Below are 27,649 nucleotides of genomic sequence, written 5' to 3' on the forward strand. Positions count from 1 at the left end.
ATTTTTTTTGCTCAAGGAACCACAACCTACTATGGGCTGCATGGTCACAACATTACACTGTACTACAGTCAGACAGTGCAGCCTACTTGTGAATAAACATTTTCTACCAGACTATTCACTTATTTGTGTATTTAGTAACATTTCTACGCAACTAAGTAAATTACACTGCACATTTTGCTGCCTTCTGTGGATGTAAATAAAAAATGTGTCCCCTTGATGTTTTTAAAAGGAGTTATAAGGCAAACCTTTTTCAAACAATTGTCCTGCTGCCCGTAGAGCTAATATAAGCACATCGCTGACGTGCGTGATAAAAAAAAGAAAAAAGAAAAGACACCTCGACATAGGCTACACGTGACGTCACGTTTCTATGGCAACTAGAAAGGCCATTGCGTCTCCAGGGAAACAGCAGGTATCAACAACATTAAGGCCTTTTGGGAATCATCTCATCTGCAGTCGGACACGTTGAAGTTTGATATCAACTCAAGCAAACTTGAAGTTAACTTGTCAGCATTTTTGCATTGGTTTAAATGTTATAGCAGTATCTGTTGCTTGGTGATATAGTTTTGCTTGGCAAAGGTCAATACAAAATGGAAGGATTTGGAGTGTCATCATTACAAAGCCTGCAGGCACTCTCTGCCTTGCTATCTCCTCAAGAGAACAACAATGAAGAAGACTATCAAGTAAGATACTATGCATTTAGTGTGGTAGGCTATAGTGTAGGCTGTAATATTTATAATAGCCTCCTTTATTTTATTTGTCAAGTTGGTTAAGCACATGTACTGTAATTAAACAGAAAGTGGCCCCTTCTGCACAACTGGGACCTGGACATATAGGACCTGCAACTAAAGCCAGCAAAGAGGGTAATGTATCTACTGAGAGTAGATAGCCTACCGCCGTCGCATCCCTCTGTAACTGTTTACACACTTGTGCAATATCCTGTAAAATATACGTAATAATATTCTGTATGGATTCTGTAAATACACTCGCAACATTAAAATATGCTGTCAGAAATATCTTGCTCATATTCAGTCTTCATGTGCACTTATATTACTAACCGTCATCAAATTTCTTATTCTTAATGTTGTTGTAGATTTGTACTTTCTCCTTTTTCATTTCTTTGTGTGAAGCTAGAGATCACCCTTACCAAGGTGACCATCCCATGCGTTAGTTTTCACACAGATTTGTATTTCTTGTATACAAGTCATAGAGTCACTATTAATATTAGATACACCAGACATATCCAATGAGATGGCAATGACTTAAGCTGCGTGATGTGTCTATGTGTCTGTGTCTATATGTACGTTATGTATGTATGTATGTATGTATGTACTATCAGTGTTGGGGAGCAATAAACTCCCCAACTCTGATAGTGCTGTAGCTTGCTGGTAGTTCAACTACATTCATATTTGTGTGACGCGTCAAGTAGTTCAACGACTTTTATTTATCGTAGTTTCACTACTCAAGCAAACTACAATTTTGGGCAATAACATGAAATGAATACTATATATTCATACTGTGTTCTTGTACCAGAGCCCCTTTGAAAAACAGGACTGTCTCTTTTTTCCATCCCAATTGCCTTGAAGGCATGGAGAATTTAGCAGGAGAATTTTTACCCTTTCTCCTGCTGTGCTTCTGATTTGTAATTTCTCCTGAAAATATCCCTAATTATTCTGACCACTCAACCCAGACTCTATGGTAAAAGTGAGCATGTCCAATAGTGTTACACACCCCACTGATATGCAGCCAGGGCCATAATGTTAATACTAAGTCAGTACTATGTATGTATGTATGTATGTATGTATGTATGTATGTATGTATGTATGTATGTATGTATGTATGTCGGTCACGCTGTTCACAAATTTGTCCACCAGAGGGTAGTAAGAATTCCAAAAGTGCTGAAACACATTGCTCAAGTATGCACACACTTGCCATGTGGTACAGTACGTACGTGCACTCATGCATGCATGCACATTCATGCATGACTGCGTCTGCATGTATAATTTCTATTGTGATTCGTATTCATCTAGTGACAACAACAGCGTATACAAAGAAGAACACTAAAGACATCTGGTGTGAGGAGGAGGTGGCAGAGAGCTCCCACTATGAAGACCTGGCTGACCCACGACCCCAGCCTGAGTAAGACAACACATCTAGGATAAAAAGAGAAGACAACAAAAGGGAGTCATAAACATTGTCATGAGTCATGCAGTAGGCAGAGGTGGACTGAAGTACTCAAGTACCCGAGTACTTGAGTAAGAGTTAATATACTCCTGGTCAAATTTACTCCACTACAAGTAGAAGTAGCTCAGTCAAAATGTTACTCAAGTAAGAGTAAAAATGTCATGGCTTTTAAATATACATAAGTATTCAAAAGTACATGCTTTTAAAAATACTTAAAGCACAAGTAAAAGTAGAAGTACATTTCTTAATCTTTATATCAATGAATTGCTGTAATGTTTTCACAATGAATTTATAGAGCGTGCCAAAAATCCTGAAGGGGGCGTCAACAAGTGTCTTTTGGTAGCGGCGGACATCTTTGAGGGGTAAAAACCAGGTTGACTTAAAGGTAGGGTAAGTGATATTTTCTGGTTAAAACAAAAAGTATTTTGTTAAAAGGTTAAAACACTATATTCTGATAGTAATCATTGCTATAGTGTTTTTTCAGTAACAGATGTCTCCCTGTCTCTCCAGCTCTTTAATAAAGAGAAAATAAATTTTCCGGTAGGTGTCAAAATCTCAGCCAATCAGGAGAAAGTACCCATTTTTAAGCTTAATTTGTATAGTGTTTCAGTTCCAATTTTGTCTGCTCATTTCTTAGTGTCATCACTTCCAATTTCACTTGTTTAATCTGTATCCTGATTGAGTTCTCTGCCCTGGTTGGATAAAATTGGAAATTAAACTGAAACTGAAACGAAAATGCATTTTCTGTTTAATAAAGAGCTGGAGAGACAAGGAGACTCCTGCTACTGAACAAACACTCTATAGCAATGAGTACTATCAGAATATAGAGCTATTTAACACTTATTTTAACCAATGCAAATCACTTACCCTACCTTTAACATTGCCCAATGCCACGCCCAATGCCACGCCCCCCGTGGTGACGACACGTTGGCACGCTCTATAGGACCTTGTAACTCTTGTTTCAGAGAGGTAACTCTCTGAAACCACCTGCACTGCATGCACTGATGTTCTTGCTTGTAGAACCACTACGTCAGACAAAGCCTGCAGAAACACCTATAAAAACATAGAAATGACTGAGGAACCAGAACTAAATACTTTTACTCCTGACCTATACACCCATACAAGATATAACAAAGAGGCGAGCGGAGGGGGAAGCCAGAAACACGGCTTGTGTGAGAGCAGAAGTGTGGCCTTCCCTAAAATTGCATTTTAGGGAAGAAAAAAGAAACGGCCAATCTAAAAGTTCTCAGTACTTGAGTAAAAGTAAAATATCTGTCTTAGAAATGTACTCAAGTAAGAGTAATAAGTATTTAAAAAATCTAATACTCAAAAGTGCAGATCCTCAGAATCTGTACTTAAGTAAGTAAGTACATTTACTCTGTTACTGTCCACCACTGGCAGTAGGGTACTGGTACAGTACTATGTATTGCACTGAAAATAGCTGATCTACAAGCTCACAACGCGTCACAACGCGGCATGTTGTGACTTTGTAGATCTGCTATTTTCAGTGTGTCACATTTCAGTTTGAGAGCACAGACCCCCATGTGATACAATAAGCTTTATCTGGTTAATTGTATTTATCAACCTAGATTCCTCTTACAAATGGACCCTTACGGGTCTGTAACTCTGTACACATGGCAGTGGTGCAGTGCTCATTGCACGCGGTACGGCGTACGGCCAGTCTTTTGAGCAGGAGCACACACACACACACACACACACACACGTGCATCGATCAAAAACAACCCTTAAGTTCACACCTCTAAACAAAGCTTACACAAGCTGCTGACTGCCGGGTGTTAACAGCGTGAATTAACATAGGAATGACCCTGGATGCATATCAATGGTCCATTGTGTGACCTGCTAAATCCAAGCCCCCAGAACCGAGAGGGAGGCAGTGAAGCGCATTGGACATGCTGGCCAATCATAGGTACTGCGGCTTATTACGGCTGGGGCCAGACACATGAACGAGCGAAAACGGTTTCGACCAATGGGCTCGACTCACGAGCTTGCGCACAAAGGTTGCGAGCTGTAGATCTGCTATTTTCAAATAGCTGATGTATATGTTAAAGTGCTCATGTGGCCCATAGTCGCTTCTTTTGGGCTGGTTTTCCTAGACTTGGTTGCTTGTTTCTCTCACAGAATCTGGCAGCACTGGCGGGGATTTCCGGTGCCCTCTATTATTGCCAGACCCAGGGCTTACATGAGGCTTTGTACCTTTTCGTCCATACATGGGCATGGTCACCTTGTCCTCCGGCCCCAGCCAAAAAAGTCTGTCCCCCTTTCGTCCATACATGGGCATAGACACAGGCTGACACGTCATGTGAAGTCCGGTGACGTAGTGCTCTGATCTTATAAAGTACTTATTCTGGGTCTGGCAGAACCAGGTCTCCTGGTCTTGTTTTCAACTCTATGGCTAAGTCCCGTAGTGTACGTCTAAGCGACGTGCGTGTGACGTCATTAAAATACCGTACCACCAAAATCACCACTGCACCACTGACAAATGGAACCCATAATTTGGTTCCATTTTGTACACGCTCAGAGTTAAATTAACACTGAGGATTTTACAGTGTAGGTTGATGATTTCGATTGATCAAATGGGGGTCCGTCGGCTCAAACTGGGACCCCTGAAATATGAATAGTTGAGAAAGTTACAGATTGCAGCTTTTAAAACATTTATGCAATATGACTATACATATACAGCAGTTGGAGACAGTTTACGCTGCACAGTAAAATCCTCAGTGTTAAATGAACCTGTGTCAAAGCAGAGACAAAAACAACACGTTGAAAATGCACCTTGGTGTGCAAGTATATGTGTTCTGACCCGTCTTTCATCAATTTGCAATTTCAGCAAACTGGCCTGACCTCCAGTGACCTCCAGTGACACATCACCTCTGCTTGTTTCCTTGTAATTGCTTCCTGGCTCTTGTTGCTGTTGTTGTTTTTCTCTCTGAGGAGACCCCACAGCGTCACGCCTGATTTATGCTCCGGGCGGCATACGATGGTGCAGCGAGGCCGAAAATAGCCGATCTACAAGCTCACAGCGCATCGCAGATTGTAGATCGGCTATTTTCAACACGTGACACATTGTCGTGCGACAAAGCATAAATCAGACTTCACGATGAGATGAATACTACAAAAACTTGTGTTTGTGTTTGTGTGTGTGTGTGTGTGTGTGTGTGTGTGTGTGTGTGTGTGTGTGTGTGTGTGTGTGTGTGTGTGTGTGTGTGTGTGTGTGTGTGTGTGTGTGTGTGTGTGTGTGTGTGCGCGGTGTGTGTGTAGTTATGAGATCATCTTGAAGCAAAGCGTGGGTACAGAGGATCTGTTTTTGGGGATGAGCAGGAAGGATCCGTCATCCATGTGTTGTGAAGCCATGCTGGTAAGGGAATATGTTCTGGTTTTCACTGATTGATTGATAGAATACTTTATTAGCAGTTTGTGGTCCATTGTACCAGCTGTTGATCTGCTGTAATTTACAACACAGACTGAAATTAACAATTATGCAGGATTTAAAGTACTGTGTACAATATTGTGATGTTACCTTTTTCTGCAATCTCAGGTGAGAATCAAGCTTCCAGACACCAAAGCAGCAGACCTAGTCCTGGATGTAAACGAAACATTCCTTGATCTGCGGACTCCAAAATAGTAAGAGAGACATTAAAGAGTGTCAATACATGTCATTGTCTATTCACAGCTTCAGACATAAAAAAATCATTTTAAACAAACAGCCTGTTTTCCCATTAATGGGTTTATTTTTAGAATTTGCATTTATTTATATTTTATATTTGAATAATTGCGTCAATGCCTGTTCTCCAGGGACTATTTTTGTCTACACTAGACATTTCAAATCAATACACTTTGAAATGCATTTAATGGTAACAATAACTCAACATTGACAAAGAATGAAGGCAACAGAATTCTCATTGTGTTGGAGTACCTATTTTTCACATCTAAAAAATCAAAGAAACCACCACGGTCTGCTTTGTAAAACGGTCAACAGTAATGTCAAGTGCACCGTGAGTTGTAGCGTCTCACCGGTGTGGTCCTTTGTTCCTTTAAAACCACTTGAGCCCTATTTTATTCTTAAGCTATTCGAAACATCCAATCCGCTATTTTCAAAAGATTTTGACATAATAATGACATTCACAAAATAGGTGAAAGTGGTTAAGAAACTACTTCACCTTTATTTTTCTCCTTGACTGACTGCAACTTAATCCAAACTTAAAAGAGCCAATTCTCTCTGGAAATGCCATTTACAGACATTTACAGCTTCTTTTATGTGAGGTGATCGTGATCTGGGTTTTGATTCCTCATTTATGGGGTATTTGATATAATCTCTCTCTTTCTCTCCCCCCTCTCCCCCTCTCCCCGTCCGTCTGTCTGTCTGTCTGTCTGTCTCTCCTACTCTCTTTCATCATCTGTCCACTTCCCTTCTCCCATCTCCCTACTTCTCTCACCTGTCCTCTCGTCTCGGATCCCATCACATCTCCCCTCCTCCCCACTCTTCTTGTCTCCTCTCTTCATTTCTCATATCCTCCCTCCTTCTTCTTCCTCCTCCTCCTCCTCCTCCTGCTCCTCCTCCTCCTCCTCAGTAAACTAGGTCTCCATCTTCCCCATCCCGTCCACAGCCAAAAGGGAAAGGCCCAGTTCTACAGTGAAAAGGGGGAATTGGAAGTCACTCTGTTAATGAATCGTCCCATGGATTCTATCAACTTGCAATAAGATAGAAATATACAAATGTCCTGAATTGTTTTTAAATAGCATAAATAATTATAATGCACGTTTGGAATTTCCTTAATTTTTTTACTTGAGAAACAGGAAAAAAAAACTGTACTGCCAAGATACGTTGTGGTTCTGGTTTGTGTTCAGGCAACTTGTGTTAGCTTTGAGTCCATGCTGCTATTGAACTGAATGATATCCTTTTATTAAATTAAATAAGAATGAAATTAAATGCTGCCCTCTGTCTTTTTACAATTATACTACACACAGTGCAATCCTTAATGTTAATTAAACTGTGGGAGTGTACAAATGCAACCAAATGGACCGATTACGAAGAGCATTTTACTGTGCATGACATATTACACAGTGTGTAAAGACAGGCCGCCTCCTTACTACTGACAAACCATAAAATCATCACAACTTGTGTGATTTCAGAATGGGTTCTTTCCTTGCATTCTCCCTATTTTTGTATGAATTGTATTATGTATTTTCTGTAATGTATGTTATATTAATATATTATTATCTTATATGATTCATTTTTGTATTATTGTCTCTTAAGCTATTGCGTCAAGTAGGCTATTACCTCAATGTTTGTATATGAATCAGCCCTCAGTGGTGAAAGCTGAAAGTATATTTACTGAAGTACTGTACTTTAAGCTGCACTGTGTGACTTTCCTATTCTATCCCCGATTTGAACCTGGGTCTCCTGTAGCCTAGCCTCGGAAACCCAGGCTTTTTTTTTTGTTACAAAAGAAAAAAAGCCTGGGGGAGCGATGCAGGAAAGATGGTCTTGGACCTTGTTATCTCCTAACCAATCAGAGTGCAGAGGGGCGTCGCTCTAAATTTGGTGACGTCAGCGTGCTCCGTGCACAGGCCGAGGGGGGGAGGGGAGGGGAGGCGGGGACATAGATTGGTGAAGCAATAGGAAGCCACGCACAAATCCAGGCGGCTGTGTTTGGGTCCGCCCTTCAAGACCATGGATTGAGCTCGTAGCCTCAGGCTACCTGTAGCCTGGTAAACCCCCGGAGGGAGGGGCTAGGTCTCCTGCGCAAGTGCTGAAATGTTTACAGCTGCTGAGCTGATAGAACCTGCCTGCTTGCTCTGTAGGGAGAAATTAAGTTTTGACCTGAAGGCTTCAGGTCAAAATTTGTGTTAAACCAAAGACAGGATTGCGTCAAAGGTTGTGTCCAACCTATAGACACAGTATCTACCTGTACATGTCTCAATAGAAGAGCAGGAAGGGAGTAGCCTCGCGTGGCCAGACAATATCACACGACACACGGAGGGCTAAAGTGCGATGCAATTTTGCAAATGCAGATTCGTCTGGAACCAGGCTAGGGAGGGAGAACAACTACAACCAACATAACTGTATCAGTTTTATTGTATTAACATAGCCTACAGATTGGACAAAATAAAATGTTATTCACAACAACACAACAACAAAAACACAATAGAGCTTAAATGTGTTATAAGTCATACTCCTACTCCACTAGATCTCAGAGGCAAATATTGCATTGTTTGAATGCAGGACCTTTTACTGTACTTGAGTATTTTAAAGTAAAAAAGAAAGTACTTTTCCCACCACTGATTAATACTAATAAAATTGTAATAATAATAATAACATGTTGTTTTTTTTGCTTCTTGTGTAAAGTACTTTGTAGCACAGTTTTAAATGGTGCTATATAAATGAAGTTCATTATTATTATTATTAACATTATAAATAAAAATCACCACCTCATTATGGCCGGAGAGGCGTGACTGTCAGCCCCTCCATGCACACAGACACAGTGTGGGTTACCGCAGCACCAGCAACATATGATACCATACCACAGTGGTTCTCAACCTTTTCAGGCCGCGACCCCCCAAAATAATCATATTTGAACTGGGGACCCCCAAAATAAATAAATAAAATCATATTTGAACTGGGGACCCCCTGACCAGCACTTGAAATTGTAGGAGTTGAGGCATTCAATTTAGTTTGACTCGATTCCACAGATAAAAGTAAAATAGCAGATCTACAAGCTCGCGCGGCCAGCTTGTAGATCTGCAATATTCAAATGTTTTGCCTCTTTCTTATATTATTTGACAATTTGACCAATGTTTGACCAGTTTTTATAGTATAGTTTGTTGATTACTATTGATGCAGTAATGGTCTTTTTCTTTGCTTTCTTTTATTGGAGGTATTAAAAAGGTCTTAAAAAGTCCTTAAATTGTCATGTCACTTCACTGTCATCTGGGACCCCCCCCCCCCAAAAAAAAACAACAAATAAAAACAAAAACATGTGGGGACCCCCCTAGGGATCCCGATCCACAGGTTGAGAACCATATACCATCCCATACCATAACCATACAGCACAGTACAGTGTGGAGGCATAGATACATATAGGGTGGAGGTGAGGTGGTGGTGGATGGATGGATGGTGTGATCATGTGACGCAGGCATTTCCGACACAACAATACAACACACGTCGTTGGCTCGTTTAGGTTGCAGCCAGCCAGGCAGGCAGCAGTGGTGGTCCCCTGGTGGTCCGCTCTCTCCTCTCCTCTCTCTCTCTCTCTCTCTCTGTCTGGCTCATAGTCTCTCTATCGGCATGGCGGACGGTGAGAGGTCCCCGCTGCTGTCAGACCTGGGGGACGGCGGCGGCAGCGGGCTGCTCGGCGGAGTGTCGCCCGGAGTGGCGCCCTATGGCGTGGTGCCCAACAAGCCACAAAGCAAGTATATCCATGGAGCTCTCTCTCTCTCTCTCTCTCTGTGTGAGTGACTGTCTCTCTACCACTCCTCCAGCCTAGTCTCATCTGCCAGTGGAGGAGATGCTACTACCGCTGCTAAGCTACAAGGCTAATGCCAACTCTCTCTCTCTCTCTGTTTGTTTGTGTGTGAGTGAGTCACTGTCTCTCTACCACTCCTCCAGCCTGTAGCCTCATCTCCATGGGCAGTGGAGGAGATGCTACTACCGCTGCTAAGCTACAAGGCTAATGCCAACTCTCTCTCTCTCTCTTTCTTTGTGTGAGTGACTGTCTCTCTACCACTCCTCCAGCCTGTAGCCTCATCTCCAGTGGAGGAGATGCTACTACTGCTGCTGCTAAGCTACAAGGCTAATGCCAACTCTCTCTCTCTCTCTGTTTGTGTGTGAGTCACTGACTGTCTCTCTACCACTCCTCCAGCCTAGCCTTATCTCCATGGGCAGTGGAGGAGATGCTGCTACTACTGCTGCTAAGCTACAAGGCTAATGCCAGACTTGGCATTAGCCTGGTAGCTTAGCAGCAGTAGTAGTAGGTAGGCAGGTGACAGACAGTGACAATAACTGACTTGGCATTAGCCTTTTAGCTTAGCAGCAGTAGTAGGTACACAGGTAGTTAGGTGACAGTGACAGCAGCACAGCAGGCCTGCAGATGTTGTTGATGTTGGGTTATTACAGAGTTGTAGCTCCTGAGAAGTCCTGTTGTTGGGGTTGGGTTGTGTTGTGAACATGTTTGTTTGCTTGCTGGCTGGGTAGTCTGTGCTAGTTAGCAATGCCCCCCCCCCATCATAAGTAAATGCAGCTATGCTATGCTACATTGGCTACTATGCTAACCATTCAGTTAAGTGGGGGCACTGTCACTATAGTAGAGAGAGCCTGGCTGCAAGCAGGCTGGTCTGACAGCTCTGCCATGCCTGACAGTTTGCAATACACATTATGCACCCATGATCACCGTTTATTGTGTAGTTTTTGCAAGAGGTTGCATGCATTTTACTTGTAGGTACAGTAGCAGACAACAATAACACTTGCTTGCTGCACCCACTGTCTGTCAGCTAAGGCAGGCTAGCCAACTGTTACTGTACTCTACCATTTGACTGGCAAAGGGAAAACATCTGATTTGGTTGGCAATCGATACGGCCAATGGGGAGGCTCCCTGGGACTGCTGCAAGATAGCGCTGCGGCCAATCGGTGGGTGGGGGAGGGACTTAGTGCAGCTTAAAATAAATTAATGGGAAAGGCATGAGGAGGCAGAGGAGGTGCTGCTCCTAATTGACTGTTACAGAAGTGTTTATTGTAAATGGGTCCTATTTTAGCTGCTGGACATTGTTTGTTCACACAGGGATGGAATGTAGGGACTCCGTTATCTAATATTCTTCTGTTCCCAATCCCACATAGTCACTGCACTGACCACCACCAGTGTTGCCAGGTTTTGCAAGAGAAACATGCAACCGGGTCTATGAAAACAAGCCCAAAAGAAGCACTTTAAACCTATATATTTGAAAATAGCCGATCTACAAGCTCACAACGCGTCACGATGCGACACGTTGTGAGCTTGTAGATCTGCTTTTTCCAAAAAATCTTGAAATCAAATCACATTCAGATGGGGATTAGGGACAAATAGAATATTAATTTGGGGCCAGGGCCATGACAGGAAAATGTTTGAGAACCACTGGTTTAAATAATAACACATTTTTTTTGAAGTTCAAGTCCAAAATAAGCAACTACACTGTAGAAACAATCCCAAATAACCGCAACCCGCAACTACCAATATTTACAAGCAACTTTACATAAAAGGATGCCCAAAGTCGCTTATAATAAGCGGACATGGCAACACTGGCTGGCACTGACCACCACTGGCCCTCTCTCTATCTCTGTCACACACAGACACTCTACATGCAAGATTTCGCAAGAGTAACAAGCCCAAAAGAAGCGATTAGGCCACATGATCAACACACATACACCGCTATCGATCAGCTATTTGAAAATAGCTGATCTACATGTTGAATATTTGAAATATTTCTAAAACATTTTAAAAACACAAATGTTGTATGTTAGTCCCTGACTCCCTGGCCCCAAAAAATACAGATGGGTCGGTGTCTGTGGACAAATACATATTATTAATTTGGGGGTCCTTGACATGAAAATGTTTGAGAGTCGCTTGTTTTAACAACATTTGGAAGCAAGCCCAAATAAAGCAACTACACCTTAGACACAAGCCCCCAAAAAACTGCAACCCTCAACTACCAATATTTATAAGCGACTTCACTGAACAACAAGCTCAAAGTCGCTTATAATGAGCGGACATGGCAACACTGGCACACACACGCACGCACACTTCCACTTAAACGGCCTCTCTCTCTCTGCATTCCAGCGGTGTTTTATTATAAAGCTCCTTTCAGCTGAACTCAAGACCAAATCTCATTTTCTTGTTAATCCACAACTTAACAGGCTACTCTGTCATGGGGGGGGGTTAACCCCTTCACAGCCCGGTGCGCCATGCCAGCTCTCGTGACTTGGACTCCCCAGTCCCTTCTTCCCCTGAAGAATTCCATTGATGGTTGACCCACCGAGTCTGATGATGATAACTTCATGTCAGTGGTTCTCAAAGTGGGGTCTGGCCGGTTCCCCAAATCTGTATTAAAGTGTCAAAATCAGTTTAACCACGGCTGTTTGAAAATAGCCAATCTACAAGCTTGCGGCGTGTTGATCTGCTGTCTAAAAAAATACACAAATCTTGTTTGGGTGTCCCTGGCGCGAACGGCCTTTTCCTGTGTTGTTGAAGCGCAAGGGGGGCGGGTGGGGAGAGAGTCAGCGCACTGAAGTCAAGGCACAGACGGCTTTGTTGTTGACGGACAACGGATGCACGCTTATGAGAAACAACAAAAATAAAACCTGGCAAAACAGTTGCGTGCATTAGTGCAAAATGAGGATAAAGGAAACATTCGGTCTAAATGTCCAGTTTGCTAATTCACAAGTACTACTACTACTTTTGTATTTGAAACTTTAAATTTCTCTAAATATTATAAACTTTCAGGACAGCCTAAGTACAAATATCATTTATGAAAAGGCTACTATAGGCTACAGTGAAGTCGGACTGAATAATGAGTGAAACGTTTTTCTTTTTTTACTGGTGTGGGGATTATCTGGCACAGTAGTTGAATGTTTCCTTTATCCTCATCTTGCACTAATGCACGCAACTGTTTTGACAGGTTTTATTTTTGTTGTTTCTCATAAGCGTGCATCCGTTGTCCATCAACAACACAGTAGTCTGTGCCTTGACTTCAGCGTGCTGACTCTCTCCCCACCCGCCCCCTTGCGCTTCAACAACACAGGAAAAGGCCGTTCCTTGTCCCTGGCACAAAATATCTTCAGATGGGGTTCCGTGGCCAAATACATATTCTCTATGCGAAGAAACACACCTTTATGGAAGTTTAAGGGAGAGGAGGGTTCTCGGGGAGGGTCGCCGACCCTGGAGTCTTTGGGGAGGAGGTTGTTAGCGTAGTCAACACGGCACACATGGACTGTTACCCCCCTGACACATGGACTGTTACCCCCCTGACACATGGACTGTTACCCCCCTGCAGGAACCTGTGAAAGGAGCAAGGGAGAGAGTGATCGAGAGAGAAGAGAAAGAAAGAGAAAAGTAGTAGGTGCTTTGGAGGAGAAGGGGTGGTTGAGGGATAGGAAAAGCATAGAGGCTTCTGGGTGGTATGGGCACGGTATAAATAGTGCCAGGTAGATTGGTGAGTGGATGGGGTAAACGTGTGTGTCCCCGCCTCCTGAACATCTGTTGTTCCAACACCATTTATGTGGGTGGGGGAGTCCTTGATATGAAAAAGTTTCATAACCACTGCTTCATGTTTCCTTCGCCCCCCAGGCTTTCCTCCGTTTCCCAGCCCCACCCAGCCCTCGGTGCTCCTCGGGGAGGACCCCCCGCCCTACTCCCCCCTGACGTCCCCAGAGAGCGGCAGTGCCCCCGTCATCAGCTGTAGGGTGTGTCAGAGCCTGATCTCCGTGGAGGGCAAGATCCACCAGCACGTGGTCAAGTGTGGCGTCTGCAATGAGGCCACGGTAAGGAGGAGGAGCCCACCTGGGTCTGAACACACACACACACACACACACACACACACACACACACACACACACACACACACACACACACACACACACACACACACACACACACACACACACACACACACACACACACACTGAGCTTTACATTGAGAAGTTAACATCCAAGGAATTTCCATTTTTACACCAGGTCACCTGTATTTACAAGCTAGCAACCAGTCGTAAGCAGTACAAGCCTTAAGCCCCATTTATATACTTAACTGCGGGCCGGACGGTGTACAACACGCTCACAATGCATGGCTGGCGCAGCACGTGAGCTTGTAGATCAGCTATTTCGCAACAAAGTATAATTCAATGTAACAGAGTATTTCTTTATTGTAGTATCGATACTTTTACTTTAGTAAAAAAATTGAGTACTTTTTCCACCACTGTCTATATCTGTAATGTCTCCTCCATAAGTACACCATCAACTGGCGAGTCGTTTGAATTCGGTGACGATGCCATCCAGATTGTTCATGTATTTTGAGGCTCGGCCACCTGTTGTTGTTTGTGTGGATTCATTCACAAACTGCACACCTAGTAACCTGCTATCGATGTAGCCAAAGATTGGACCGGGAGTTATTAGACACGGTTGTTGGACATATTGGAGTGAAACGTAGGGGGAAAATGGAAGCGAAGTCCCCGTTTCAGATATGACCAGTAATTAAGTGTTAGGTAGTGATGGTGTTTTATGCTCACTGTGCATGATAAAACGGCACACAAACGGGTGACCAGTATCTTATGGGAAGAGATCAAGTGTGGTGGGTCATAAACTCAACCATAAGAACAGATACTTAAATATTATCAGCTTCATCGTGTGAAAATGTGAGCCTTTCAACACACGTTGGAGACATATTTGAAGTGTTAAAAAAAGTGACCTTTTATCTTAAAAATACACACTATGCCGGTATACCTAGTATATAACAAGAACCTTTTATATTCATGTTATTTTCAAGTATCACTATTAGTTAAATCCTATATTTATATATATGTCTATTCTCTCCTGCACCCCCTTCCTTCCACACCAATGTGCTGCAAGCTATGCATCAGGACTTGGCTCATATTTCATTTGAAATCCATGCCTTTGTTTTTACCTTCTTTTAGCTTTTTACCCCCTTTTCTCCCCAAGTTTAGTCATTATGCCAAAGAATTCCTCCCATACACATTTCTGTGTGTTGTCATGGTGGGGGCTGCTCACTGGCAGGTGCAGCCAGTAGGTTAAAATAGCAGCAAACCTACTGGTTCACATCAACTCTGCTGATCTACAAGCTCACAACGCATCACGTCACGACTTGTAGATCATCAGCTATTCTCACCATTTGTTGTACAGCAAAGTATATAGGGCTTAAGTGGTTAAAAAAACCATGTCATTATTCCTCAAAGCCATTTGAATTGAATTGTAGAAAAATGCAATCCCCCACTCCTGTTAACCCATTAAGACCTGAGGCCGCTTCTAAACATTTTCTAAATCCTAACAGTTTTTCGGAGAAAAAAAAAAAAAAAAAAAAGATCACGATTTTTCAAAAATAGCAGATCTACAAGCTCGTAGCGCGGCACTCGGTGCCGCGCTATGAGCTTGTATATCTGCTATTTTTGAATAGCCTAAAGAAATCTAAAAGTGACACAGATGCGTTCCAGGTATTAATGGGTTAAGCATGCCTTAACACAGAGTTAGGAACACAATCAGCGTGCTATATAATGCTTTGGCCCCGTGCCTGCAAATGCAAAGCGTAGAGACCATTCCAATATATCACTGAATCTGGCCCCCCACCTCTCTGTATTATTGTTTTAATTCTCATCTGGCCAGAGTAATTGCCTTGTTATCTCCTTCAGCTCGTGATATAGCGGGGCTCTCATCTTCTACCTCTCTCTCTCTCCCTCTCTCTCTATGCTCTATCCTCTCTGCCATGTGCCTCTGGCTCCCTCTTCTGTCTGCAGCCCATTAAGAATGCTCCGGCAGGGAAGAAATACGTGCGCTGTCCCTGTAACTGTCTGCTCATCTGCAAAGTGACATCCCAGAGGATCGCCTGTCCCAGGCCGTACTGGTGAGAGGAGTGTGTGTCTGTGTGTGTGTGTGTGTGTGTGTAAATGAGCCATCCAATCTAAATGTTTTATACAGGGTTCCCACGGTCATGAAATTCCTGGAAATATTTTGAAATTGAAAAAAAAAACATTTTTCCAGGCCTGGAAAAGGTTTGGAATTACTCCAATGTTTTGGAAAAACTTTAGGATATATACTGTTTTTGTCTGACATTACATGAAAAATGTAACATGGTAACATGTGAGTGCAGCCTAACGTCACATGACGAAAATAATCTTCAAGCTAACAACACATTGCACCGTGTGATACGTTGTGAGCAGCTTGTAGATCTGTTCTTTTTGTCACGTGATACCTTCGCCTGACTTTGTCTTGGTGCATTGATAGAACAATGGTGGTAAGAGCCTCTTTATTGCACCATATGGTTGCTATAGGCCCGGAAATTATGTAAAATACTTGGAAAAGCTATGGAAAAGTTTTGAAAAGTCATTGTTAAAAATTTGTGGGAACCTTGTTTATAGGAAATAGATGTTTTTTTTCCCCCAAGCATGTGAGTGAGCTTGGTGTGTGTGTGTGTGTGCATTTAAGTAAGACAAATATGTGCCGCAATTAAGGCTCTGCCCTGAATTGCGATTAGAACACGTTCCAAGTGTTGCATGAAGAAATAACGGCTTCATTAACACAGACACTGTGTTTTACTTCAGTACTGTATGGGAAAAGTAAAATGTAATTTAATGTATCGTGAATGACAACGGTAGTCTCTCAAGCCAGCCCACTATGTCTCGAGAGACTATGGTTACAGTGTCTGTACCCAGTACAGGTGGCTCATTTGTACAGAGAGTACAGTTTCATATTTAAATGTCACATTTAAAATTCAATCAGCAATCAGCAAGTCCACGAGCCAATTAGTCTGCAACTGCCTTGCACATTGCATTGTGTTAGTCCACCGCAAAAGCTTTTTTTATGTGAGTGGCACACAGCAGGATAATGGTAATGGACGTAGGTAAACAAAAGTCCATGATGTTCCATTCAGTTTGAAATCAATTGTCTGGCAAACATTTTAGCTTTCCAGTGCAAAAACGAAAACAAGTTTATTGACGAGACGATTTGCAAACTCTAACTTGTGACACAGAAAAGTTTTAAGGCTAAGTCCGTCAAGAATTTTTGCCAAAGCAAGGCCAAAGGCAACAACACTCTCAGCAAATCGACTGCCCAATTAGATGTTAAAGCGTTTTGTGATTTTTATTGCAAAAGACACTAGACCAGAATTGGTCATTAACAAAGGCAAGACTTTGACAGCTGAACAGTGCAACAGACTGTGCTGGAGCCTAATATAATTGGAAAGAAATAAGATTTCTTGTTTATGCCTGATGCCTACCATACGCGAGAATACTTTGAGAAAGACTTTGAAAAACACTAAAGTCTGTCACCCTCTCTCACATCTACCATACACTAGGAGACTTTGAAAATACTTTGAAAATACTTGAGTCTGACACCCTCTCACATCTAAATACAACGTGTCATAAGTCACAGCGTTATTAATCACAGACTATTATGATTTTGCATAGAGAAGATGATGTAAGATTTCCTGGCACGGCGAGAAGCGTTGCTCAGTGTGAAACCCAGTTCATTAGCAAAATTCATATTTGCCAAATAAAATTACTGCTGCGAGGACCTCCTAGAACCTAGATGGATGTGTGCTCAGGGATCAGTGTGGGTTTGTGCAGATGTAAATTACAAATCGTATCTGTCTGGCAGAATCCATGTATCTACACATTTAAACTGTAAATCAACGACCAGCAAACGTTGACCTACGCAACTAAAAGCACACAGATAATAATATGAAACATTGACGAGAGTGCGCCAAAACTCTAGGTAAACTTCCAGATCTTATTCCGACATTTGCTTATTTTATAGTGTGCATTGAAGTACACATAAAACCTCTTAAAAGAGAGAAACGCAGTCAGACTTTTATCTCTAATGAAAATGGTATAATATGGCTTTTTCGTGTTTTATTGTTTTGTTAGGGATGGCATATGTCAAATATAAGCAAGCATAGAATATCCTCATTAGAACAAAATAAACAAGGATTGTATTATTTTACTTCATATTAAGGGCATCCTTAATTTACTTTATATAAACTAAAATGATTTGTGACTACAATCATCTTTTACGAAAATTAATTATTTAAAAAACATTAGCATTTTGTGCCTCAGGCAGAGGAGATAATATGTGAGGAATCATAACTAGCTGCAGTTTGTTTGTGGTCGAGCATTGTCATTCCATTCACGTGATTTTAAGATCAAAACATCTGTAACAAACAGGCACAAGTGACAGCTGTCTATCTGCCGTATCACCGCTAGCCCCCCTGCTGTGCCATCGTGCTTCTGTACTGTCCGTCTTCTCAGCATCTCAGTCGGTTTCCCCTGACAGAAACGTTTACAGTGCCTGTAGTGTTTTGGAATGGAAACCTTCACACGGTGTAAAGCTTTAATCCATTAAGACCTGGAACGCATCCATGTCATTTTTAGATTTTAGCTAAAAAGCATTATTTTACCCTTTGGCTATTCAAAAATAGCAGATATACAAGCTCATAGCGTGGCTAGCGAGTGCCGCGCTACAAGCTTGTAGATCTGCTATTTTTGAAAAATCGAGAAAATGTGTGCAAATCTTTGAAAATATATATTTTTTTAAACCGAACGTTTGTAACTCAAATCTTTGCTTCTGGGGGGTCCCTGGAACAATTTTTTTTGAGATGGGGGTCCGCGCGGCCAAATGCATATAATTTTGGGGGTCCTTGGCAATTATGAAAAAGTTTGAGAACCACTGATATAGAAACATACGCTTTTTAGAAAACTGTTGGGATTTATAAGACATTATTTTGTAGAATCGGCTTCAGATCTTAATGGGTTAACCCAGTGGTTCTCAACTTTGACAAGCTCACAACGGCATTGTGAGCTTCGTTAAATTCGTAAAATTAATGCACAACTTCGTCATGCAAAGAATAACGCAAGCTCACAACTTGTTGCATCACGAGCCTTTTAGATGAGCGATTTCTTTGGTGTATCTTTGAAGTGAAAGTGAAGTGATTCTTTTTAAGTGAAAGTGGTTAAGTGTGTCTGTGGATTGTATAAGTATTTAAAGGGATAGTTCACCCAAAATATTACTTATTTTCTATCAATTACATACCCCATGAAGCCTTGAATTCATGGAGATTTTTGTAGTTTTTGTCGCAATCCTAAGCCAATAATCTGATGACCGGCGGAGTTCCCGTAGGAGACACAATGGAGACTCTTTGAGTCTCCGCCGGTCATCAAATTATTGGCTTAGGATTGCGGCAAAAACAAAAAAAACTCCATGAATTCAAGGCTTCATGGGGTGTGTAAATTGATAGAGAAAAAGTCATTTTGGGGGTGAACTATCCCTTAACTCTTAAACTGCCAGAGTTTTTTTCTTTTTACCCTCACAGACTGCCAGTCTTTTCTAAGCTAGTACTTTTCATTTACTTTTTTATTTTTTTGTCTGTTTATTTTTTAACATTGAAGTGAATGGAGCAGCAACCTTTTGGAAAATGTTATCTCCTGGTTCTTTGTGACGAAGGGAAAAGCGTATATAAACGTTTTTGGCAGGCAATGTGTTAAGTATTAACAAGAGCTTGTGACTAAACAGTTTTTGACATACAAGGTTTCCACCCGACCGTGACGATATACGTAAATGCAAACCAAGACATATTGACAGGTGTGTGTGTGTGTGTTCTTGTGTCTTTCTAGTAAGAGGATAATTAACTTGGGTCCAGTGCACCCAGGTCCTGCCAGTCCTGACCCCCAGCCCGCCGGGGCCAGAGTATCCTGTGGACACTGCAGCAACACTTTCCTGGTAAGGAGCTCCTTTTCTCTCTCTCTCTCACCATGGAAACGCTTTCTCTCTCACCATGGAAACGCTTTCTCTCTCTCTGTGATGATGATGATATCTTATTTTAAACATTCCATACATACAGACAAACCTTTTTTGAACAAGACCCATGATGTGGAACACAATTCATTATAGCAATCAAACTATTTTTCGTAGGTCAGATTCTGAAACTTAAAGCATTAAGACCTGAGGCTGATTCTACAAATGCCTTCTAAATGAGTAGTTCTCAAACATTTTCGTGCCAAGGACCCCCAAAATGATATGTATTTGGGCCACGCGGTACCCCATCTGAAAATGATATAAAAATCATTTGAAAATAGCAGATCTACAAGCTCACAATGCGTTGCGATGCAACGCATTGTGAGCTTGTAGATCGGCTATTTTCAAATGGCCAAAATGTAATTACGGCTGAAGTGATTAATTAATGTTTTGTAATAATAATAAAAATCTACAAAGTAACTAGTAACTAAAGTTTTCAAATAATTGTATTGTAGTAAAAGTACAATATTTGCCTCTGAGATGTAGTGGAGTAAAAGTAATGAAAATGGGAAATACTCCAGTAAAGTAAAAAATACCTCAGAATTGTACTTAACCCATTAAGACTGGGGAGAAGCATCTGTGTCATTTTTAGATTTGAGCTAAAAAGCATTATTTTACACTTTGGCTGTTCAAAAATAGCAGATATACAAGCTCATAGCGCGGCACCGAGTGCCGCGCTATGAGCTTGTAGATCTGCTATTTTTGAGAAATCGTCAAAATGTGGGAAAATCTTTGAATATATCTTTTTTTCAAGCGAACATTTGTAACTCAAATCTTTGCTTCTGGGGTCTGGGGGGGTCCCTGGAACAAAATCTTTTCAGATGGGGGTCCGTGGCCAAATACATATACATATACATTTTGGGGGTCCTTGACATGAAAACCTCTGACATAGTAACATAATTTTTTTTCAAAAAACAGTTAAAGGACGACTTCACCGCTTTTCAACCTATCTTCATATAATTGGTCCTCACTAATACTCATGATAAAATGCTACCATTTTTTTCTACTCGGCCTGTGTCTCATAGGAGGACTATGGACAGTCCAGAAACCGTCTACCAGTGACATCATCGTTAGGCAGGATTTTTTTTTCCAACAAGATTTCAAATTTTTTATTTAGATTTTTATTAACACGAGAACAATGGCTTCTTTTATTGCATTGCAACTTTCCAGGAATAGAAAGCCTGCAGTTTCTATTAGCTTGGATTCCCCATTGATGATGTCACTGGTAGACGGGACTCTGAACTGTCCACAGCCCTCCTCTGAGACACAGACCGAGTAGAAAAAAATGTTACCATTTTATCATGAGTATTAGTGAGGACCAATTATATGAAGATAGGTTGAAAAGCGGTGAAGTCATCCTTTAAGATTTAGAAGACATTTTGTAGAATCGGAACCTCAGGCCTTAATGGGTTAAGTACAGTACTTGACTAAATCTTGGTTACTTTACCCCACTGTGGAGGACTGGGGTGATGTGGTCTTTGAAATCGGGTTCTGGACATACATCAAACTTCAGTGTGGGTTCAATTCAAATGGAAGAAGTGTGAGAAAAGACTTCAGAGAGGGGCGGTGATGTGTGGATGTTCCGCTCCCTGTATCTTCCTGATCAAATGACTTCCAGCAGTACTAGTATCATCAAAGCTCACCTCTTGTTGTTGCCTTGTCTCCTTTCCAGTGGACAGAGTTTACAGACAGGACGCTGGCCAGATGCCCACACTGCAGGAAAGTGTAAGTAGCTAAATCCATTTGCTATACCACCACCACCATCGCTAAAGGCCTGTATTGTTCCGTTTTTTGTTTTTGCCGACAGCAAGGTTGTTCGGTACTAAAAGATTTCCAGTTCTTGAGAGCTACATGTAGTATCGCACTTTGTTGTTGTCGGGGTTGGAAACCTTGTATGTCCAATACCATTCAATTTTTAGATTTCTTTGGCTATTCAAAAATAGCAGATCTACAAGCTCATAGCGCAGCACCGAGTGCCGTAGATCTGCAATGTTTTAGAAAAATCGTATTTTTGGGGGCAAATCTTTGAATATATATATTTTTTAGAGCAAAGATTTTTAACTCAAATCTTTGTTTCTAGGGATTCTACAAATGTCAGTGTTTTTTTTTTTTTTTAACTCATGCTGCTATAATATCAGTGGTTCTCAAACTTTTCTCATGTCAAAGGACCCCCAAAATTATATGTATTTGGCCGCAGACCCATCTCATTCGCGACGCGTTGTGAGCTTGTAGATCGGCTATTTTTGCTGCTTTTGTGTGACACTATTAAGTAGGATAATTAAGAGTTAAGTAGGACATTCATTTATGCAAAAACATTACAAATTACGACGAGGTTTCTGCCCGACAGCAACGACTTTCAAGCTCTGGTGCAGGCTCTGTGTATCCACAACCCAACTAGGTCACGATCGTGACATTTCACACAAATAATTGTGATGAATGAATTTTATTGCGTTTCTTGGCATTAAACACTGGATCAGATAAATAATAATTATAATTCTGCATAATGCCTTTTAGGCTTTTTTTTTTGTGAACAAAACTTGCGCCACAGAGCGTACAAATGTACAAAGCCTGTTACTGAAATATGCCAAAAAAACACATTACTTGACTGACTGGTTTACACCAGTGTTTCTCAAACCTTTTCATGTCAAGGACCCCCAAAATGATGTGTATTTGGCCGCGGACCCCCATGTCAAAATATTTTGTTCCAGGGACCCCCAGAAGCAAAGATTTGAGTTACAAACGTTCGCTTTAAAAATATATTATATTCAATGATTTGCACACATTTTCACGATAAAAAAAAAAGCAGATATACAAGCTCATAGCGCGGCACAGAGTGCCGTGCTATAAAAGAAAAAAAAGCTTACAGTGGTTAAAATCATTGTGATGCTATATTAGCACATTTTGCTGGGGACCCCCTGGAACCCCCCCAAGGACCCCTGGGGGTCCCCGGACCCCACTTTGAGAACCAACGGTTTACACTAGTCAAAATTGCGAAGATAGTAGATAGAACGAGTAGATAGAACGAGACGCGTTGTGAGCTTGTAGATCAGCTATTTTCACAGGTTAAAGTTTTGAAATGTGTTGCTGTGAGTGTGGACAACAATGTGGAAATGATGGAAACATAAGATATACAGATGAATGGAAATTATTCTAATGATTATGCGAGTAGCTCAAGTAATTGCGATCAAGTAATAATTGCGGGTGCTCGGGTGGCGTAGCGGTAAAGTAGAGCTGGCCACCGCAGCGGGGTCCGGGGGGTTAGAATCCACCGCGGTCCATCCGGCTTTGTCGAGCGTCTATACGAACACAATTGGCCCGTGTTCGGGGGAGGGAAGCCGGTTGGGGAGGTTGATTTTTGTCACTACATGCACTCCTACTGGGGGCTGGGGGACGGCACCTGTCAGCGGGTGAGTGTTGGAGTCCTCCCGGTGGGGGCTCCTTATGGCAGGTGAGTCGGTGGGCTACATACAACAGCAGTGACGACACACAGAAATGTGTGTGGAGAGGAATCAATTGACGTAACGACTGCATTGGGGAGAATAAAAAGCGGTAAAATTCGGTAAAAAGCGAATTTAAAAAACTTGAATAATTGTGTGGAATTGTTGTGGATACAGTGTTGATTTTGTCAACTAAAAACTAAGGCTAAATATATTAACAATTAATTCGTCAACAAATAAAAAAACTAGAGTAAAATGTTAGGGAGGGACTAGTGGAGAAGAGATCCGGTAGAACTAAGACAAGTCATCTTATGTTTGGTTGCGCTCGGGTGTTGCGCTCTGAAAATTGCAGATCTACAAGCTCACGATTTTCAACTTTTTCAAAAAGCTCCAGGATCATAGGCCCCCGCACGGCACGGGGACGCCCCCCCAGGAAGGTGCCTCACGCCCGGGCATGGTCCCTACCTATCCTATGGCAACAGTTGGCCCTCCCCCCGGACACGTTGTGACCTTGTAGATCTGCTATTTTCAGCATGCGACCAAGTGTAAAATCGGCCATTACGACGCCATCAAGGCACCGCCAAAATACATTTTAGTCGACTATAATCTTATGATATTCATCAGGACAGAAAGGCGGGTTTGATTGATTGAAGTACTAAAACTAAATGGAATTTTATTCAAAAGACTTTTGACTTAAAACTAAATCAAAATCATTTGCTGTCAAAATCAACACTGGGATGCACACTCACGTGTGCGTGCGTCCTCAACCAACATGCACACACACCCGCTAGGTATGTATCCGCTCCCTCTAATGGAAATTGAACTAGTCAGCGAGTAGGCTACGCTTTCTTTTTATCACACATTTTGTTTTCTTCTAAAGGGCAACAGGCAGTTCACTTTCCTTGGCAGTCTGCTTATACAGAGTTAGACAGTAAGGGAACCTGAGAGGGGCTGAAGAGAACACACAGGAGGAAAAAAGGCTCCAGGTTGAATTCAGTTTACAATTTATGCATTTAGCTGAAGCTCTTATCCAGAGTGACTTACAAATGGTGCGAGATCAAGTAAATGCACGAACAGTCAACAAACGGCAGGGCTAAATTGTCACCTAAACGGAGTGGAAAACAAAGAAAAACAATTTAGTGCAACAACAAAAGTAACTAGGACACCAGGGAAACCTCACACCTAGCTTCTGTCTGAAATTGCATGGTAAATACACATTCTTGGGATTTGTGTACAAACAGAATATGTCTATCTGAATAACATAAATTGTTCAGTTTTCTTTCCCAGTTTTTTTATTTATTTCTAGTGCAACATCACCCCAAGGGGTCTCTGTACACTTCACAACAAAACCATACAACACAAAACACGATGAGCAAAGAATACACGGTGTAAATGTGCCTGCGTACGTATGATCAAACCATCAATACGCGGCAGTGCGCAACTGTAAAATATGCAAGTCACAAAAGATTTACCACAAAGTATTATTAGCACCACAAGGTAAGAAGAGGTGGACACAATAATACAATTATTAACCCCATTAAGAACGGGAACGCATAGGCTACTGTGTCATTTTAGATTTTTAGCTATAACCATTATTTTATACTTTGTGCGGTGGCTACGGCGGGTGGCGGCAGGGATAATTATTAAAGGTCATCGTTCTTCGGGAGGATCCCACAGCGCCGGATATGACTGCTAATCTAAAAACCTCCCTCAATTCAAGATCATCCCTGGAATCTTTCGCTGGCTGTTTAAAAAGATGCGCTCCTCAGGAAAAATGTCCTTGTGTTACTGTTGTCCTGATTTTGTTTTTGAAAACTTACGTTGCAGTTGTTCAAGCATCTATACAAGTATCACTGTGTAGCTACTAGAGGTTTGATGGATCTGTAGCCAAAGCGTTAAGACTTTTGTTTCTTATTTTTGTACCTACTTTGCAGTTTGTAAATAAAAATCCACATTTTCTTTAAAAAAAAAAAAAAGAAAAAAAAAAGGGGGTTTAAAGCTTTGGGTGAACCGTAGCGCAAGGAAAAAAGATGCGGGGCATTTTCAAAACTAGGCTTAAATCTAGATTTTAAAATGCCCAAAGATTCAGCTTCTCTAACAATTGGAGGGAGAGCATTCCAGAGACAAAGGGCACGATGTGTGAATGGTGAATGCCCCTAACAGTTTTTTATTCTTAGACGTTGTAACTGTGAGGTCAACTTGGGCGCTGTCGGGTCCAAAACCTCTCCTTAATACTGTAGCTCAGGGGTCTTCAATGTTTTTCAGGCCAAGGACCCCCTAGCTGAGAGAGAGATGTAGCAGGGACCCTATTGTATTAAATTGTGTTTCAGATTAAACTTTTTCTTTTTTTTTCTTCCCTTCCATCTATACCTCTTTGCCGAAAATAGCCGATCTACAAGCTCACGACGGCGTTGTGATCTTGTATATCTGCTATTTTCGGCTAATGTTACCCTCAAAAAAAATATTCTAGGGTATAAGTGGTTAATGTAAAAAAAATACCTATCTCTCAAAGATTTGGCGGACCCCCTATAGTAGCTCTAAGGACCCCCCAGGGGTTCTTGACCCCCTGTTGAAGACCCCTGCTGTAGCTAATAAACCTCAAGCTGAGAAAAACTCGAGCCTCAAACTTAAGGCCAACTTTATTTGATAATGGAGGAGGCTCTCAATGAGTAAACATATACATTAATGCATGCATCCAGGTGCTGGATAAACAAAAACAGTAAAAAGTAATAATAATAATAATAATCGAATCCGCACACTGGTATCTCAATTGTATCGTATTCATAGGTTGCATTCTTGTCCAAATATCAAAATGAATAAACTCAGTTACAGTCATGTGAGACTATAGGCACCACTGGTGGAAAACGTACTCAAATGTTTTACTTAAGTAAAAGTATCAATACTGCAATGTAGAAATACTAAGTACTAAAATGTTTGAAAATGGCAGATCTACGAGCTCACAATGCGACGCGTTGTGAGCTTGTAGATCGGCTATTTTCAAATAGCCTATGTATAAAATAGGGCTGGCATGGTTAATAATCATTTATATCTACAAAGTAACTAGTAACTAAAGTTTTCAAAAACTTGTAGTGGAGTAATAGTACAATATTTGCCTCTGAGATGTAGTGGAGTAGAAGTAAAAGTATTGAAAATTGTAAATACTCCAGTAACGTTAAAAGTACCTCAAAATTGTACTTAAGTACAGTACTTGAGTAAATGTACTTAGTTACTTTACACCACTGATAGGCACTATGCTTTGGTAACAGTTTTCCCTGCAATCCGGTTGATGATGTGTGTTTTTTACTCTGCTTCATAACATGATGTATTTTTATCCCTGGGATTGTGCATTACTATTTTTAAGCATAGGATTTTCTTTGACTTATGCTATGGATCACATTCCTTCTTCATTAGCGTTAGCTCGTGGATCGATCACGTCGCGATAAGCTGCTTTTGGCATTTCAGTAGGAGTTTACGCTGTCACACAGCTTGTTTTTTAATAGGGGTTTGTGTTGCTGGGGTGTGAGGGATAATAATTGTTGCATATAGTACATACCATAATACAATCTTTAAAAAAAAACTATTTTCTCCCTCAGAAATGGTCTCTAAAGGAGCTTCATAGTACTTTTTTCTTAGCTCTATCTACTTTGGTTCTCAAAGTGGGGTCCGGGGACCCCCAGGGGTCCTTGGGGGGGTTCCAGGGGGTCCCCAGCTAAATGTGTTAATATAGCATCACAATAAGTCTTAACCTTTTATACTTTGGCTATTAAAAAATAGCAGATCTACAAGCTCATAGCGCGGCACCGAGTGCCGCGCTATGAGCTTGTAGATCTGCTATTTTTTTTTAAATCGTGAACATTTGTGCAAACCTTTGAATATATATATATATATATTTTTAAGCGAACATTTGTAACTCAAATCTTTGCCTCTGGTGGTCCCTGGAACAAAATATTTTGAGATGGGGGTCCGCAGCCAAAACATGTCATTTTGGGGGTCCTTGACATGAAAAAGTTTGAGAACCACTGTTCTACAGTATATGCCCTCATTTAGAATTCCATATTCCTGCGGTTCTCAAACCTTTTTCTGGATGGAGGACCACTTGACCAAACCAAGCAAAAAACTCCATTGGTCAAATATTTGACATGGAATAAGGCCACATGTATGTTGTGTGATGTTCCTAGATCCCTGGTCACTCAAACAAACTCTTTTTTATTTTGAAGTTCATCGCTTCAGAAGGGGATCTCTGATAATGACGTCAAAGAAAAAGGACCTGCACACTGTCTGGAACTTGCAACAAATTTGGCTCTTTTATTCAACGTTTTGACCCTCATCAGGACAGACAGGCGGGTGTGATTGATTGATTGAAGTACTTTATTTAGAAAGACGTGGAAAAAGTACTTTGAAGTACAGTTTATTTGATGTCATTATCAGAGATCCCCTTCTGAACATAATGTACTCTTTGTCCTACTCACCTGT

At 41.4% G+C, this 27,649-nt stretch overlaps 2 protein-coding genes across 2 annotated transcripts in view; both read left to right on the forward strand.

Moving 5' to 3' along the window:
• Positions 1–96: 96 nt before the first annotated feature.
• dnaaf6 (dynein axonemal assembly factor 6) lies at positions 97–6,900 on the forward strand (the record flags this gene model as incomplete). The annotated part of the gene is made up of 6 exons (XM_080439130.1): positions 97–680; positions 794–860; positions 2,028–2,136; positions 5,461–5,557; positions 5,738–5,823; positions 6,771–6,900. The coding sequence occupies exons 1-6, from the start codon at positions 588–590 to the stop codon at positions 6,898–6,900; spliced, it is 582 nt and encodes a 193-aa protein (XP_080295256.1). The 5' UTR covers positions 97–587.
• Positions 6,901–9,278: 2,378 nt separating this feature from the next.
• Positions 9,279–27,649, forward strand: part of pip4p1a (phosphatidylinositol-4,5-bisphosphate 4-phosphatase 1a) — a 30,064-nt gene continuing 11,693 nt past the window's right edge. The window contains exons 1-5 of the mRNA XM_080441117.1: positions 9,279–9,608; positions 13,515–13,708; positions 15,689–15,795; positions 19,559–19,664; positions 21,412–21,464. Coding sequence (XP_080297243.1) covers positions 9,488–9,608; positions 13,515–13,708; positions 15,689–15,795; positions 19,559–19,664; positions 21,412–21,464 — 581 coding nt within the window. The 5' untranslated portion in view covers positions 9,279–9,487. The remainder of the gene's footprint in view (positions 9,609–13,514; positions 13,709–15,688; positions 15,796–19,558; positions 19,665–21,411; positions 21,465–27,649) is intronic.

The sequence above is a fragment of the Gymnoscopelus braueri genome, assembly GCF_963280865.1.
Source record: "Gymnoscopelus braueri genome assembly, chromosome: 10".
Lineage (NCBI taxonomy): Eukaryota > Metazoa > Chordata > Actinopteri > Myctophiformes > Myctophidae > Gymnoscopelus > Gymnoscopelus braueri.